Source organism: Pomacea canaliculata, linkage group LG9 (assembly GCF_003073045.1).
Source record: "Pomacea canaliculata isolate SZHN2017 linkage group LG9, ASM307304v1, whole genome shotgun sequence".
In the NCBI taxonomy this organism is placed as follows: domain Eukaryota; kingdom Metazoa; phylum Mollusca; class Gastropoda; order Architaenioglossa; family Ampullariidae; genus Pomacea; species Pomacea canaliculata.
This window is the reverse complement of record NC_037598.1, coordinates 18,695,323-18,710,239: the sequence shown is the minus strand read 5'-3', so window position 1 is coordinate 18,710,239 and position 14,917 is coordinate 18,695,323. Positions and strand designations below refer to the sequence as shown.

At 39.5% G+C, this 14,917-nt stretch overlaps 2 protein-coding genes across 2 annotated transcripts; one reads left to right on the top strand and one right to left on the bottom strand.

Annotated features, from left to right (window-relative positions):
* Window positions 1-196: 196 nt before the first annotated feature.
* Window positions 197-3,376, top strand: LOC112572221. Its single transcript, XM_025251793.1, has 3 exons — window positions 197-498; window positions 2,463-2,562; window positions 3,205-3,376. Exons 1-3 carry the CDS (start codon window positions 210-212, stop codon window positions 3,374-3,376), a joined length of 561 nt encoding a protein of 186 aa, XP_025107578.1. The 5' UTR covers window positions 197-209.
* A 2,629-nt stretch (window positions 3,377-6,005) lies between these two features.
* LOC112572220 lies at window positions 6,006-9,974 on the bottom strand. Its single transcript, XM_025251792.1, has 3 exons — window positions 9,937-9,974; window positions 8,592-9,661; window positions 6,006-6,019 (listed from the first exon to the last, which is right to left on the bottom strand). The coding sequence occupies exons 2-3, from the start codon at window positions 9,478-9,480 to the stop codon at window positions 6,006-6,008; spliced, it is 903 nt and encodes a 300-aa protein (XP_025107577.1). The 5' UTR covers window positions 9,481-9,661; window positions 9,937-9,974.
* Window positions 9,975-14,917: the final 4,943 nt, after the last annotated feature.

Genomic DNA, 14,917 nt, shown 5'->3' with positions numbered 1-14,917 from the left:
CAATAGAGTGTTGTGGCTGATTACAGATGATCATATTTATCAACGGAAACAAACAAAATAACGTAAATAAATTACTTTTCGACTTCGTCGTAAAACCAAGAATCTTGTTTTGCTGTATCTTATCTTTTTGCCAGTAAATACAAGATACCCAAAGGAAATGATTTGATATTGTTTTGATTTTTTATGGTATAGATATTAAGAGAGATACAATGGAAGCAAACTGGAACACATCGATCTTCACTTTCACCATCTTTGGATTCGTGGTGTTGGCAACTGTCTTGGCTGCCCAGACCTCAAGCTTTCGACCCCAGTGCCAGTCTCTGTTCTCCTGGGTTCGTGATCCTGACGACTGTAGCCACTTCTGGCGCTGTGTGTGGGGCAGCCCTTACGAGATGCCCCGGTGCCCTGAGGGGCAGGTGCTGAACAGCGCTCATCATGTGTGTGCACTCAGAGGATCTCCGTATGACAACTGCGACACCTGGGAAACTCTGACATTGGGTAGGTCTTCTCATGTATTTTTTCCCTTTCTTATGTTCTAAAATATTTCTTCCAGGAATCCGATAATTCATATTTGTGTGTAATTGAATGACTCATCTCGATTGAAGAAAAAACATGAAAGGTTACAAGTCTGCTTAATATATATTTCTGGGTTGGCTGGGGGACAGAGTAATAGGAGCTCCTCTTTTAAAATCAAGAAGCTTTAGGAGAAAATAAGTAGGTGGCTGCCTTGTCCTGTCTTTACTTCCCTGGTGTATCATGTATGACTGAATTGCTGCTGGCGAGCGATCTTTTCTCATCTGCTCCTCATTCGAATACGACAACCACTTCAACAGTTAGTTCAGTTTTTTAATTTCACAAATGTACTAGTGGAGAGATTTTGCTTCTTGTACATAAATACAGTGCACTTACATAATACACATAGTTACACCATACATTAATTTGTTATTAACAATACGAGTAATTTGCAAATCATTTGTTCTCCGTGAACTGTGGTGTTTAGACAGTTACTTCCAAATTGAAACTGAGAAGGATACTTATAGAATTTTTGAGCAATGTACATCTGTCATAGGTGTTTGTATTTTGGACTCACGAGCACATAGGGCAGCGAGAGGGAGAGGACATGGACACTCACTTTACAAAAGTAGTTGGTCTCTAATTCCTCACTCATAAGGAACTAAAGAATTAGATAAAGTTACGAGTTACTGTTCACCTCCAAGACATCACTGAATGTTAAGGATCAAATATATTTACAAGGTCTATAAAGGTTCTTAGAGGTTCCGAGCAGCATGAACATGAAACATGTTACTCAGGGTTTCAGTAACAGGAGGGCTTGGTGTACAGAAAATAGTTGTACTCACAGAGATGTAAAATGTCGCCGATACTGGGTTGTCTTTTCTTGAGTCGCATATCTATCTCTCGAGCCAAGATTTTGTTTCGTAAATAAAAACATTTCTTCTTTGCAATTATACATGTAACAAAGCATAAAGAGAAAACTTTCAAGAGATTTCGTGGCACAGTGCAGACTGTGAACACACTGTAAGCCGCCTGCTAATGGAGGCGACTTAGCACCTGTGCACCACATTCCTCACATCAGACAGGTACACCTGTTTCCTCCCTTGTGGAAAACAAACCTCTAGTCTGACAACACGAAAGTAGTGAGAGTTGTAATTGTAAGAGGGATATTCTCAGACCACTTCACGCCTGTGTACTCACTCATTACAGCAAACTATTTCAGACTGTTAGTGTCACCCCGGACTTGCTTGACTTGCTTGATGTTCTGTCCTCTACCTGGGACACAGCAACTCTGGGTCTTGTCTCAAATGAAAGCAAATGAAAGCTCCGAAGATGATGGAGAGGATGTCGACGCATTGTTATACAAGCAAAAAGAAACAATATTACCCATATGACACCACCACCACCACCACAGTGCTTTTCCGGATGATGTGTCAAATGCGTTTACAGACCAAGAACAACAAAAAAAAACCAACAACAACAACAACAACAACAACAACAACAACAACAAAAACACTGCTTAGACTGTGTACCTGAGAGCACAACCAACAGATTGTTGTATCAGACGAGCGACTTGTGAGCACCACCGTGTGAATGAATGCAGGTCATAGTTCAGTCTGAATCATGATTGACTAGTGGAGTGGGTATGAATGACTGTATTGTTGACTGTTGTTGCTTTGGTGTGTGGTTCTAATCTCTGCTTCCCTACAGACCTTCTACCAATTGTTTTCTGTGATAACTAAAGTCTTATCTACACACAATTTCATAACATCCAAACGTTCATACAATTCTAACTGCCATCACAGAATTTAAACATGAATTCAAGTCACAGTTGTATTCGACAATGTTTTTCCTGCTGAAGAGGCTTCCTAGTACTTACTAGTGTAAAGAGGACAGCATGTCTTGAAACATAGAAAGGTATTGTGTCTATGCAGGATAATCTTTTTCAGCTACTGGGTTAACCCCGCCAACACAGACGACAACAGATCTGCAGAGGGCGGGACAAGCAGTCACATCAGCGCCTCGACCAACAACATCCACCCCACCATCGTGGGTGTACACAGCCTGTGGGGTGGACATTAGCGCCCTGCTTCCTCACCCAGGGCAGTGTCAGCTGTACTTTGACTGCTCCCACACAGCTGGCGGCCCGCGAGAATCCAGCTGTTCCTCTGACAAGTTGTTTGACAGTCGGAAGATGGCGTGCGCGGATTTCTGGACTGTCGACTGTGGCGCGCGCACGAGACCTCCATCATACAGTAATGCACACACATTGCACACACACATGCATGACCACACACACACACACAAACACACTTCCTTACTAAGTTGTTATAGCACCGCCATTTGATCCCCTAGGTGTAGACTGGCAGGGTCGATACCCGAGTGACGCAGCATATTTCCCCATAAGTTCATTAGCTGTGGAATTGGCACCTGACTTTTTAGAGGGTTCAGCAGAAAGGGGGAGGAGATGGGCACTAAATTAAATAATAAGTAAAACTATTCCGTCCGTATATTAAAATGTTTTCTGAGGGAGTATGTTTTCTTGGTTTTGTAATTTCGTTTCTACTTTATGTTCATAAGTCGCTGTGTGTGAACTGAGCAGACATTACGATGTAGAATTGTTGTGTTTGTCTACATGATTATCTGTACTCTATGATATACTGGATGACATGGCTGCTGGTGTCTTTACAGCTCCATCACCGCCTACAACATTGCTGCACGACGTATGCAGCACCCGCAGCACCACCCTGCTGCCACATGCCCACGACTGCCGCTTGTACTACGACTGCTCTGGACACGCGGGTGTAGGGCCAGGCACCCCGGGTGCCTACCTGAGGGAATGTCCCTCTCCCAAGCTGTTTGACACGTCGACGATGCAGTGCGAGGAAGAATCGAGGGTGGATTGTGGGACCAGGCAGAAGCCAGCATCCGTCTGTGAGTTCACGAACCACGTGACTTTTCGATTTACGGAAGGTCGACACAGATGTTCGACTGTGTGTATGTGGTGTGTGTGTATATGTGTGTGTGTTTGTATGAGTGGGGTGTGTGTGTTTGTATATGTGTGTGTGTGTGTGTACTCGCGGGGATCTGTACACGTTCGTTGCGTGTGGCAGGTGACTTCAACCAGCCTGGCTGCTTACACTACAACTGTGTCCATAAAGAAGATGGCGCCCACCCACTGTCTTATGATTTCTGGTCCCCAGCTTATGTCGTCTGCTGGCGAGGTTTGACCCTCAACTACACGCAGTGCCCTCTGGACGACGCCCTGGAAGCCCCTCAAGTATAAGACCTTCTCTTACCATAAAGATTCCAATAGTTTAAATCGAGGAAACAATCGCATAAACACAATGATAGGTGTGATGTTGTGGTAGAGGTGGTATTTATGATAGAGAGGATCAGTTTATGATCAGTGTGCTACCTATGGCTTCATTTCAGTGATGTCTTCTGACTTACATCTGCTCGGTACATACATCACCTTTATGTTATCTCTCTCACAGGTCTTTTCACCAGAGGACAGAGAGTGTCTCAGCATTTACCACGTGTCTCCTGCTCATGGTGGTCTCAAACCTAACTGCACCACCCGGCTTGACGGCACGTACCCGGAGGATCACGGGAGGCCCGACCTGTATTACGCCTGTCGCAATCAGCAGGTCATCGGGATGGCCAGGTGTTCTGATGGCATGGTCTTTGATGCCAAATTTAGCTTTTGTCGGTTACCGTACTTATGAGGCTCAAAGCTAAAATCTAGTCAAAGTATTTATTCTAATAACACATGTCGATCTTCTTTGTTGTTAAATTTTGAATTAAACAAAATAAAAGTAATTTAGATGATATTGTGTTACAAAGTTAGAAATTTTAAGTCGTTTAACGCTTTAGAATAGTCTTCGTTTATTTAAGTACATTTGTTGACATAACTTTAAACCATTCTTATTGAAACAATAAATAAAAAAGCAAGCGAGGCTATGAAAAAAGGTTGTTTGTGGCATGATGTTTGGACTTCTGTGTTATTATGAGTAAACTGTCTTTCGTGCTGCAGACACCGACAACTACTTTCACTTATGACAACTGCTCTTCATGTCAACTACACCCACATGCACATCTGTTTGTACAAACTCAGCTTTATGTGTAAGCACACAAAGTATTGCTGTGCACGCAGCTAGTGTTTCGGCAAGTACTAACATTTAACAATTGTCACAAGTGATACTTTAAATTTCAAAGGACTGGTTCTGTTCTCTTTGTGTGACATGAAGTGTCAGCAGTATAAAGACCACTCACCTGGGTAGTGCCGACCTAAAGATTTGCAATTCTCTCCCTTTTCCTTGTCTCATAAACCAGGGATGCCCAACCTACGGCCCGCGGGCCATTTCCGGCCCGCGACGCGGTGCCATTCGGCCAGCGAGACTTCTGCCCACAGTGCAGGAAATCGGCATGTAAGTAATAAAAAAAGACCTACAAAAAAAAAAAAAGGAAGAAGTATTTATCCCTACTTAGGGGCGTCTCTCAATCTTTTTTTCGATGGACGAACATTTCGATTCAGTGCTCCGACTTGGTGTCTCTATGATGAGGCCGGACATTCAGAAGTTGGTTTCGGTAAAACAACTTCAAATTTCCCACTAATTACTACATAATTAATGGTAAGTACAACTTGTTTCTAATAAAAAATGATATCTGGTCTATTTTTTATTTTTATTTTTGCGGTGAAGCGGCCCGCGACACGCATGTCGGAAATGTGTATGGCCCGCAGGCCGAAAAAGGTTGGGCATCACTGGCCTACAACATATGCAAGTATACATCACGCACACAAGCATACTACTCATACATATGAACATTGCTAGTAAGAAGACGTCAATGATCAATCGCTAATAATAATGAAGTTAATTTTTAAGAGTGCTTATAGTTATGTCTAAAAAATGTCACACGGAAAGATGAATGTGACATTTTTATTTCCTTCTTTCATTCATTCTCTCTTCTTCTCTGCTATTGCTCAATGACAACTCCTTGAAGTTCGCTAAATAATTTTCTTGAATTGTTTTTATTAATTACCATTTTGCAAATTAAAAAAAATCATTCAAACTGCATTTGATAATTTCTTTAATGACCACCAGTCAACATATTCATTGCAAAATATCTCAAAAAAACCCTGCAAATTCATGCTCTAAGAACTAGAACTATGAATGTCACATTTTTATCATAAAAGTCAAACAAACAAAACAAAACAATGTATCTGCTGAAAATTGTTTCATTCTTTGAACACTGCAAACATAAATTTCTCAATTAATTCAGAATAAGAAATTCTTAAAAGAAGATGTAAATTATTCAGTCATTTGGAGTAATTTATCCTCCAGTAGGAACAGGATTTTCATATGCATATCAAGGGATACTCATTAAAAATAACAGATTGCAATTATTATGCCATCAATTCCAATGCGCAAAAAAGAATCAGGAAGCTAAAAAACCTTCTATCCAAACATTTTGCCTTTATTAGGTCTATGTCAATTGCAGTGCTCTGCAAACATTAAAACTTTTTAAAAAAAATCAGTAAAACAGTGTCCATGCAATAAATGTAAATCACTATATCTAAAACCCACTGTATTAGATACTTTAAATAAAAAGTAATACTTTATGTTTCACCAAATGCTATAGGGAGAACTTCATTTTGCAGCAAAACAAATAATTTGAAAAAGAAATAAAGACAAAACAATCCACAAGAAAATAAATACAAGGAAAAGTCAACAATAGGAAAACCAAGATGAGTGCCTCAATGTCTACAACATAAATTATTAATATGCCCCCATTCAACTCTCTGACTTCCTTTCCATCAATTACTATTTTCTTCTCCCAACAAACACAACCCAAGCTCCCATTCCTTAATTTTAGCACATTGGCTGTAAAAAAATAATAAAAATAAGTTGAATATACCTGTATGTGTCAATATGATATACTTTAAACAGCTACAACTTTTAATCATTGATGAATTTCTTACAGCAGGTGATACCTGTATCTGATGGAGGACAAGTCCCTTAAAGCAGCTTTACACACTCCGCAGAGGTATTTAAGGTTTAACATCTCTCATCTCTGTAGCTTATTATGTGCATTTTTAAATACTCTGCTCTCAAATAGTCTCTTGAACTGAACTGAGGAGGCTTAGGATCACAGTGAATCACAATGTCATATTTTAAACCAAAGAAATGACCTGAAACAGCTTTACACAAACGGCAGTGGTGAGGTGTAACACAGTAACAAATGAGCATGTGTTGTTTGAAATTGAATAACCTAATCCCAGCATTACAAATATGGCACTAGGAAGGTTTAACACCTCTAGGGATCAGCCTTCCTGTTTTCAAAATAGATCATCTAAAATCAGCTTTCCACAGTTTGCAAGGATGATGACTTGATAAGAACTTCAAAGCAGCTTTACCTAGCATGCACAGGTAACAGCAAAGAGCATCCTAGGTCATCATCTGTGTTTTTAAAGTAGATGAACACCTAAAAGCAGCTTTACAAACAATGCACTTGACACCTCACTGTAGATTAGCATGTGCATTTTCTAAGCTGGTGAGGACTTTAAAGCAACTTTAGACACATCCCAAACTGGTGAGGTTTAGAATCATTGTGACTCACCTTGTGTCTTTTGAAAGTAGAAAAAAAGTCTAGAAAAAAGCTGTACACGCATTGCACTGGTAAGATTCAACATAATTATAAATTAATTGTGACTCATCACAAACTGGTGAGGTTTAGAATCATTGTGACTCCTTTTGTGTCTTTTGAAAGTAGAAAAAAGTCTAGAAAAAAGCTGTACATTCATTGCACTGGTAAGATTCAACATAATTATGAATTAGATTGTGTCTTTTCAAACCAATTGAAGAAGTTAAAAGCAGATTAACATATACTTCAATGGTAAGATTTGTTATTTCCATGGACCTGCATATGCTGTTTCAAATGAAATAAACTTTTGAATGCAATGTTACACACACTGCACTTGTGAGGCTTATCACTGTGAACATGCATATGTCGTTTCAAATTGTATGATCCTTTAAATGCAGCTTTACACACAGCACTTTTGAGGCTTCTGATCACTGTGAACATGCATATGTTGTTTCAATTCGGATAATCTCTTAAATGCAGCTTTACACACACTGCACTTCTGAGGCTTCTCAGCACTGTGAACCAGCATATGACTTTTCAATTCTGATAATCTTTTAAATGCAGCTTTACACACACTGCACTTCTGAGGCTTCTCAGCACTGTGAACCAGCATATGACTTTTCAATTCTGATAATCTTTTAAATGCAGCTTTACACACACTGCACAGGTGAGGCTTCTCATCACTGTGAACATGCATATGTTGTTTCAATTCTGATAATCTTTTAAATGCAGCTTTACACACACTGCACAGGTGAGGCTTCTCATCACTGTGAACATGCATATGTTGTTTCAATTCTGATAATCTTTTAAATGCAGCTTTACACACACTGCACTTCTGAGGCTTCTCAGCACTGTGAACCAGCATATGACTTTCAATTCTGATAATCTTTTAAATGCAGCTTTACACACACTGCACTTTTCAGGCTTCTGATCACTGTGAACCAGCATATGACTTTCCAAATCTGATAATCTTTTAAATGCAGCTTTACACACACTGCATTTTTCAGGCTTCTGATCACTGTGAACATACATATGACTTTTCAAATCTGATAATCTTTTAAATGCAGCTTTACACACACTGCACTTCTGAGGCTTCTCAGCACTGTGAACCAGCATATGACTTTTCAATTCTGATAATCTTTTAAATGCAGCTTTACACACACTGCACTTTTCAGGCTTCTGATCACTGTGAACCAGCATATGACTTTTCAAATCTGATAATCTTTTAAATGCAGCTTTACACACACTGCACTTTTCAGGCTTCTCATCACTGTGAACATACATATGTTGTTTCAATTCTGATAATCTTTTAAATGCAGCTTTACACACACTGCAAAGGTGAGGCTTCTCAGCACTGTGAACCAGCATATGACTTTTTAAACTGAATAATGTTTTGAAGGCAGCTTTACATATACTGCACTGGTGAGGTTTACCAGTGTGGTCCGACATGTGTTTTTTGTGCAAGGATGGAAAACGGAATGAAGGCATACACACTTTGCACTTATCAGATTCAATATCGCTACTAGGGTGCTGTTTTTCTGACTCAGTACTGAAGTTTGCTTCTGTCACATTTACATTTCTCTCATGCTGAGGACTTACAGTCACAATATTCGTCACCTGTGTATTTTTGCATCCAGCAGCATTCACATCTTGAAGTTCAGGTGATGATATACATGCTAAAATATCTTTATTTTTCCTGCAATTCCACTCCACCTCCTGTGGTACACTCTGTGCCTTCAAGTGCTCCATTATTGTGGACTGAGTGAATGATTTTGTCTGCTCTGACTTTACTGCACAACCAACGCCTTGACCAGAGTGAGCTTCATGCTTGACCTCAGAAGTGACTGGTCCTTTTGCATACTGTGTCTTCACTTCATAGGTATCGCCTTGGCACATCCAATAAAATTCATTATCACTGTCAAGTTGAGAAATTGCATCCTGACTAGGCAATGATCTCTCAGTCTTTACTATATGACTGTGCTCTGTCATACGTGGCCATTCTATCTTCACAATATGACTGTGCTGCTGTTCAGTTTTAATGAAGGAAGTGGAATCTTGAGGAATCATCTCCACTTTTGGAACATTCTCACACCTCCAGTTTGTCTGTGCAGCAGGATCAATTTTTATATAATGGAGTTCTTGGCCAAAGATATTGTCATGCTGCATGAAATCATTCTGTAAACGTTTTGTCTCATTATAATCAGAGCAAAATGAACTTTCTGCTTTAGGTATTACATTATTGCTTAAGTCTTCTTGTGCCTCACCCATATATTTCATTTCAGTCTTTATAAGTGTACATAGGGCCTGCATCTCACTGTTCATTGCAAATATATCTTTGTACTCTCCAAAAATTACTGATTGTATTTATTGTCTTTTGGGTAAAAGTACTTTTACACTTACTGTTGACTAACTTTCAATGAAACTCAAGATCTCAGCTTCATCAACTCTATTCTTTCTAGTGACAATAGAAGACCTCCTGAAGTCTGTTGTAGTCTTATCAGACCTGAAACATGACAATTGTAATGATTCAGTTGTCATGGAAATTATAAGCAAACATCTAAAAGCAACGGAGATTTCACTTAGCTGCTCTCTCTGTCTTAGAATGAAAGAAAAAAGCTTAAGAGTATGTGGTACTGGCTATATTGAATAAAACCGTCGCCATCTTTAGTGGGTCGGACAAACAGCTGAAAATCAAGGCATTTAACCTCTTAAAACAGAAACAAGAAAGTAAAATAATCAATCATGTCTGTCCGTGCTCAGAAGAGGAATGAGGCATACCGTGTAGGTGGAACTTGTGGACGTAGAAGTGTAGTCACACCATGAAACCATTTCACTAGAAGTTCAGGTTCGATCACTAAGAACAGTAACTCCGTATTTTCTTTTTACGAGAGTTACCGCCCATGTGTTGAAATTTGCATAGAGTCTAGCGTCGATGTGTGTCACGTGGTACACAATTTAATGGCTGAGGCTCAGGTGGAGGACAAAGAAGTCTACACGCCATTGTGCGAACTATTAGAAATAGATCTATTTTTCCGACAGTTTGGACAAGAAACTAACTTCGCCTGTACCACAAAAATCAGTGTCGTATACGAAGCAAAAATTAAATGGGATCGACATTGCTGGCCTATACGAACTGCCGAAGCACAAATCAAATCAAATCAGACTTTATTGTCTGTCGAGGAGACCCAAGACAGAAATTTTTCTTTTGCTGACAAGGGCAGGCACACATACACCGAAATTTAACACACACGTACAGTTAGGAGAAAAGATTTATCACGGCAGTTTGGATCTTCGTCAAATGGTCATAGAAATTTCAATACTTTATGTGTCTTGTATAAATTTTTAAAAATGCGTTGGCAATGCAGACTGCAACGAAATGCGTTTAAACTGCAGTTTCTTCATCTTCCTAGTACTTTGTCAGCTGATACTATACTATCTGTTCATTCACATGTAGGCAAACAACATCACAAATTGTCATCTGTGTCATTTATTGGCCTGTGACAGAAATCCCTGCATTTCAATAATTATTTAGATTGAGCACCTTTTTCCTTCGATCACTGCGATTTGCCGTGCACCAGAAATGAAGATATTGTGGAGGACCTTGCTTTTGCCATAAGCACCTACACGATAAAAGAATTTAAGACTGAGTAGAAATCATCACGGGGCCGAAGTTTTATCTCGCCGCGAGGCCACGAAGGGTTGTCAAAGGTCGGCACAGCCTTCACGTCCAGCAAAGGTCAAGTCGTGTGTCAAGTTTTGGCCCCTCTACCCGGACGATCCACCCGTAATCCGACCATACCCGCCACTAACTCGCTTGAGGCTCGCTAAAGATGGCTGCGGCATACTTGATGCTGTATGAAGTGGAGAGAAATCTTAGCAGAAACAGAATATTTCATGATCAAACTAATTCCATCGATTCATGGGATGATTTAGCCCTCTATTAACGATGAAGATTTCGATGTAATGACATCCTGGCGATCGTCGATGACATGCAAGGAGATTTAATAAATACAAATCGGGGGCGCAATGTCGCACCTACATTGCAAGTGTGTCTTTCTCTTCGTTATTATGCAACGAGTGCCTTTCAGAATATGTGTGTGTGTGTGGTCTGTGTGTTTGTGTGGTCTGTGTGTGTGTGTGCAGGTGTCTCCCAAAGAACGGCCGCATCACGAACCGAGTCACGAGAAACTGAAAATAATACAAACCCTACACATACTACATTATTAGTTGGATTTAGTATCACTATTGATGTTCTGATATCTTGATCTTTGGATGATGATGATGAAAAATATTCGTTTTTGCACTCTAGGAATTTTATTTTTCTGTCTGCCTGTAAGTTCCAAGCTTTCTTGTGTTCACTGTATGCTTCTGTGTCAGTCTTTATTAAGTGGAAAGGCTTGTTCCTGCATAGCCCTTCTGTCTTTACTGGGTGAAGACAATGTTTCTCAGTTTTAACTGAAGAAGCAGACTCTTGAGAGTTGTACTCAACAACATTCATAACAACATTCTCAAGCTTACAGTTTTAATTAATTAAGAAGCATCTTGAAATTTTAACACCAATTTCACAACATTCACATGATTCCAGCTTCATGCAGCATGATCATTTTTTGTGATGCAGTTCCTGATCAGAGATGGTCTCAGGCTGCACAAAAACTAACTTGTAAGGAATTTTTTTTCTTCTGTCAAAGCTAATTGACATTTCTGTTTTAAGCATTACATCAGTACTTAGGTCTTCTTGTGTATCATCTACAGTTCTTGATTCACTCTTAAATGTTGATAGCAAATGGGACCTGTGCCTCCTTCTTCATGGCAGACTGTGGTGTCCTAGAGATGTCTGATTAAACCCATTGACAATTTGTTCAAGTACTTTCACACTTAATTCTGGTTTACTTCTCATCAAGCTGTACACAGAACCTTAGCTACTTCCAGTGCATTGTCTTAAATGATATTAACACGCCATCAGAAGTCTGATGCACTCACTCCACTCTATGTGAAAAGGCCTTTGTAAACCTGAAACATGACACTTTCAACAAGTAATTTTCTTTCACACAAATTAAAAAACAAAAATTTAAAAGCAATATATGTAGCTTCCGTGAACTCTTTCCTAGTATTTTAGTCTCACTTGAATGCCTTGATACAATGTCATGAGTCAAAGGTCGTGATAAAATTGTTGTCAATCATATGAAGATACAATCTCAATGTCTCTACCTGTAAATGTTGTGGAAGGTGTCGTGTAACCTTTGCTCTGTGTAAGAAGATCTCAGCATCTGCTCATCACCTGACAGAATGTGTTTGGGTGTCCCACCGGGTAGCAAGGGCCGTCCTCCATTGTGGTGTAATGTGCACCGGCGCCGCACCCGATGTCGCTGGTGTTGTATGTCGTTCTGTTGGCTTTCACCGTATCTGTCGTTTCGGTTGTTGTCGTCGTATCTGTCGGCCTTGTCGCTGTCGTCATAGTCATCGCTAGATCCTCTCTTTTTCGCTGACCACAATACGCGTTTTCTGACCGTCTCTCGCACACTGTGTTGTCTGTTTTCCTTGCATGATCGTAAGAAAACTCAGAGTCCCAGGACATCGAAGGTATTTTATTCCCGGAGAAGTGCAAGCCTGATATTCTCCACAATAATTTGGGTAGGTGTAAGGCAAAGGCAGAAATGATTGGGTGCAATCCACTTTTGAAGTGTAGGGACCAAGAACTGTAGAATCTGCATCATTGTTGACATATTGAAGTAAACAACTGTTAAGGTACACAACAACATTTTATAAGATTCTTTAAATAAATCGTTTAAATTTATTTATTACACCATAGTAAATAGAACCGACAGCAATGTTCAATATCATAAACCCTTTCTAAAAGATTGTCAGCTTTGTATATACTGTGAATTAAATTGTTAGACATACTGAATGACAGATCAGCAGGTAAAGTTTCAAAGACAAAGAAATGATAGAAAAAAATGCATAGAGAAGGGCAAAATAAAGGCTTACACTGTTTTGTGGGAAGAAAAATAAGTTTAGTTTGTTAGGTAGAGCCAGTAAATTAGAACTGGGTTAGTAATGAAAGAGTGGTGTGTAGAAGGCCTCTCCTTTCATCTCTTTCTTACTGATAGCTGAAAAAAGTTGTTGACACCGATCCGACTACGAGATACCCAGTGACTGAAGTCTTGTTCCGAAGATTGCTCATTATGACAGATCAAAATGTGTACAAGTGGAACAGTTTTACCTTAACCTTGCTTGAGAACTCACTTTTATGATAATCCTACCAAAATTAGGTATATGAAGTGAAGTTTGGATTTTTTTTTTACACATTTCAAACATGGCGTGGCCCAAAATTCGGGAGCAAAAGAAAACTATTTTTACACCATTCGTGGTCAAATTCTCCTTCATCTGAAGCAGGAATATCTCTGGGATGTTCTTTCTGTTCTTATTCGACGTTTCAGATGCATAATGTTCACGATCGTGTACAATCGTAAAGGACAGGTAGTGTAGAATATCGGCGAGATTTCCGTTCAAACATACGTCTTTCGTCATGTAAGGGAGATTATTGTGTTCAGGATTACCTAAACTATCTTATTTATTAAGTTTTTCTTTTAAACCACTAGTCGTATAGTCCTTAAAAAAATGACAACAATGCATCCGCTTTATGTGTATACTCAGTAAATAAGAGAGCGGGGTAAGATCAGCGACCCGTGATGAGTGCTTAAAGAAAGACTCAAGATACCTTTGGTTTTTTAGTTTTTCTAAACTTTTAAAAAATTAACATACCTATGATCTGATTGTATTTACTAAATTAATCCACCAAAAAATATTTGGCTTCTGTCATTTGGGTGGTGCTACAAGTTGAAGGTATCTTGAGTACGTCCTGAAAAATATATCTTCATAGGGAAAAAGTGAATGACGGGTGCTTGACCATCGGCGCTACAACCAAACTTATATATATTAAAAAAAAGCATCATAAGCATATTACCTCAAATTAAATAAAAGCCTAGGATATATATATATGGCAGGGATGCCCAACCTACGACCCGCGGACCATATCCGGCCCGCGAAACTTCTGCCCACAGTGCAGGAAATCGGCATGTTAGTAATAAATAAAATTAAAAAAACTTTAAAAAACCAAAAAATAAAAAGGGAAGAACAAGTATTTATCCCTTCGTAGGGGAGTCTCTCAATCTTTTTTTCGATGGACGAACATTTCGATTCAGTGCTCCGACTTGGTGTCTCTACGATGCAGCCGGACATTCAGAAGTTGGTTTCGGGAAAACAACTTCAAAATATCCCAATTACTACATAATTAATGGTAAGTACAACTTGTTTCTAATAAAAATGGTATCTGCTCTATTTTTGTTTTCTTTTTTGTATTTGTGCGGTGAAGCGGCCCGTGACACGCATGTCGGAAATGTATATGGCCCGCAACCGAAAAAGGTTGGGCATCACTGTCATAAACCATTCATCCAGAACTCTCGGTGTCTGTGTGTGCTCATGTGCATCTACGTGTTTGCATTTGTTGTGTTTGCAGGTTTTAAAATCTTGTCTTGAGATCTGCTTTTCAAAAACAAGTTAATTGAGCTTCTTTAAGAGTAGCTGAGGTCAATGCCACAATTTACCTGACTAATGTAAGCTACATCTTCAAGGTGTTGTTATTGACAGTGTCCTATTGCCTCGTAAACATAACTTTTTGTTTGCTGTGCTTATTGCCTATGCCAACCTGGTGTATCCATCCACGAAAGCGGTTTCTGCGTCGTCTACTTTTTGGGAAGAT

Bases quoted from the DNA above. Each gene is read 5' to 3' on its own strand.
- LOC112572220 (XM_025251792.1), bottom strand. From the start codon at position 9,480: ATGAACAGTGAGATGCAGGCCCTATGTACACTTATAAAGACTGAAATG.
- LOC112572221 (XM_025251793.1), top strand. From the start codon at position 210: ATGGAAGCAAACTGGAACACATCGATCTTCACTTTCACCATCTTTGGA. The intron at 499-2,462 runs GTAGGTCTTCTC...AATCTTTTTCAG, and splicing joins CTGGGAAACTCTGACATTGG to CTACTGGGTTAACCCCGCCA. The intron at 2,563-3,204 runs GTGGGTGTACAC...GTGTCTTTACAG, and splicing joins ACAACATCCACCCCACCATC to CTCCATCACCGCCTACAACA.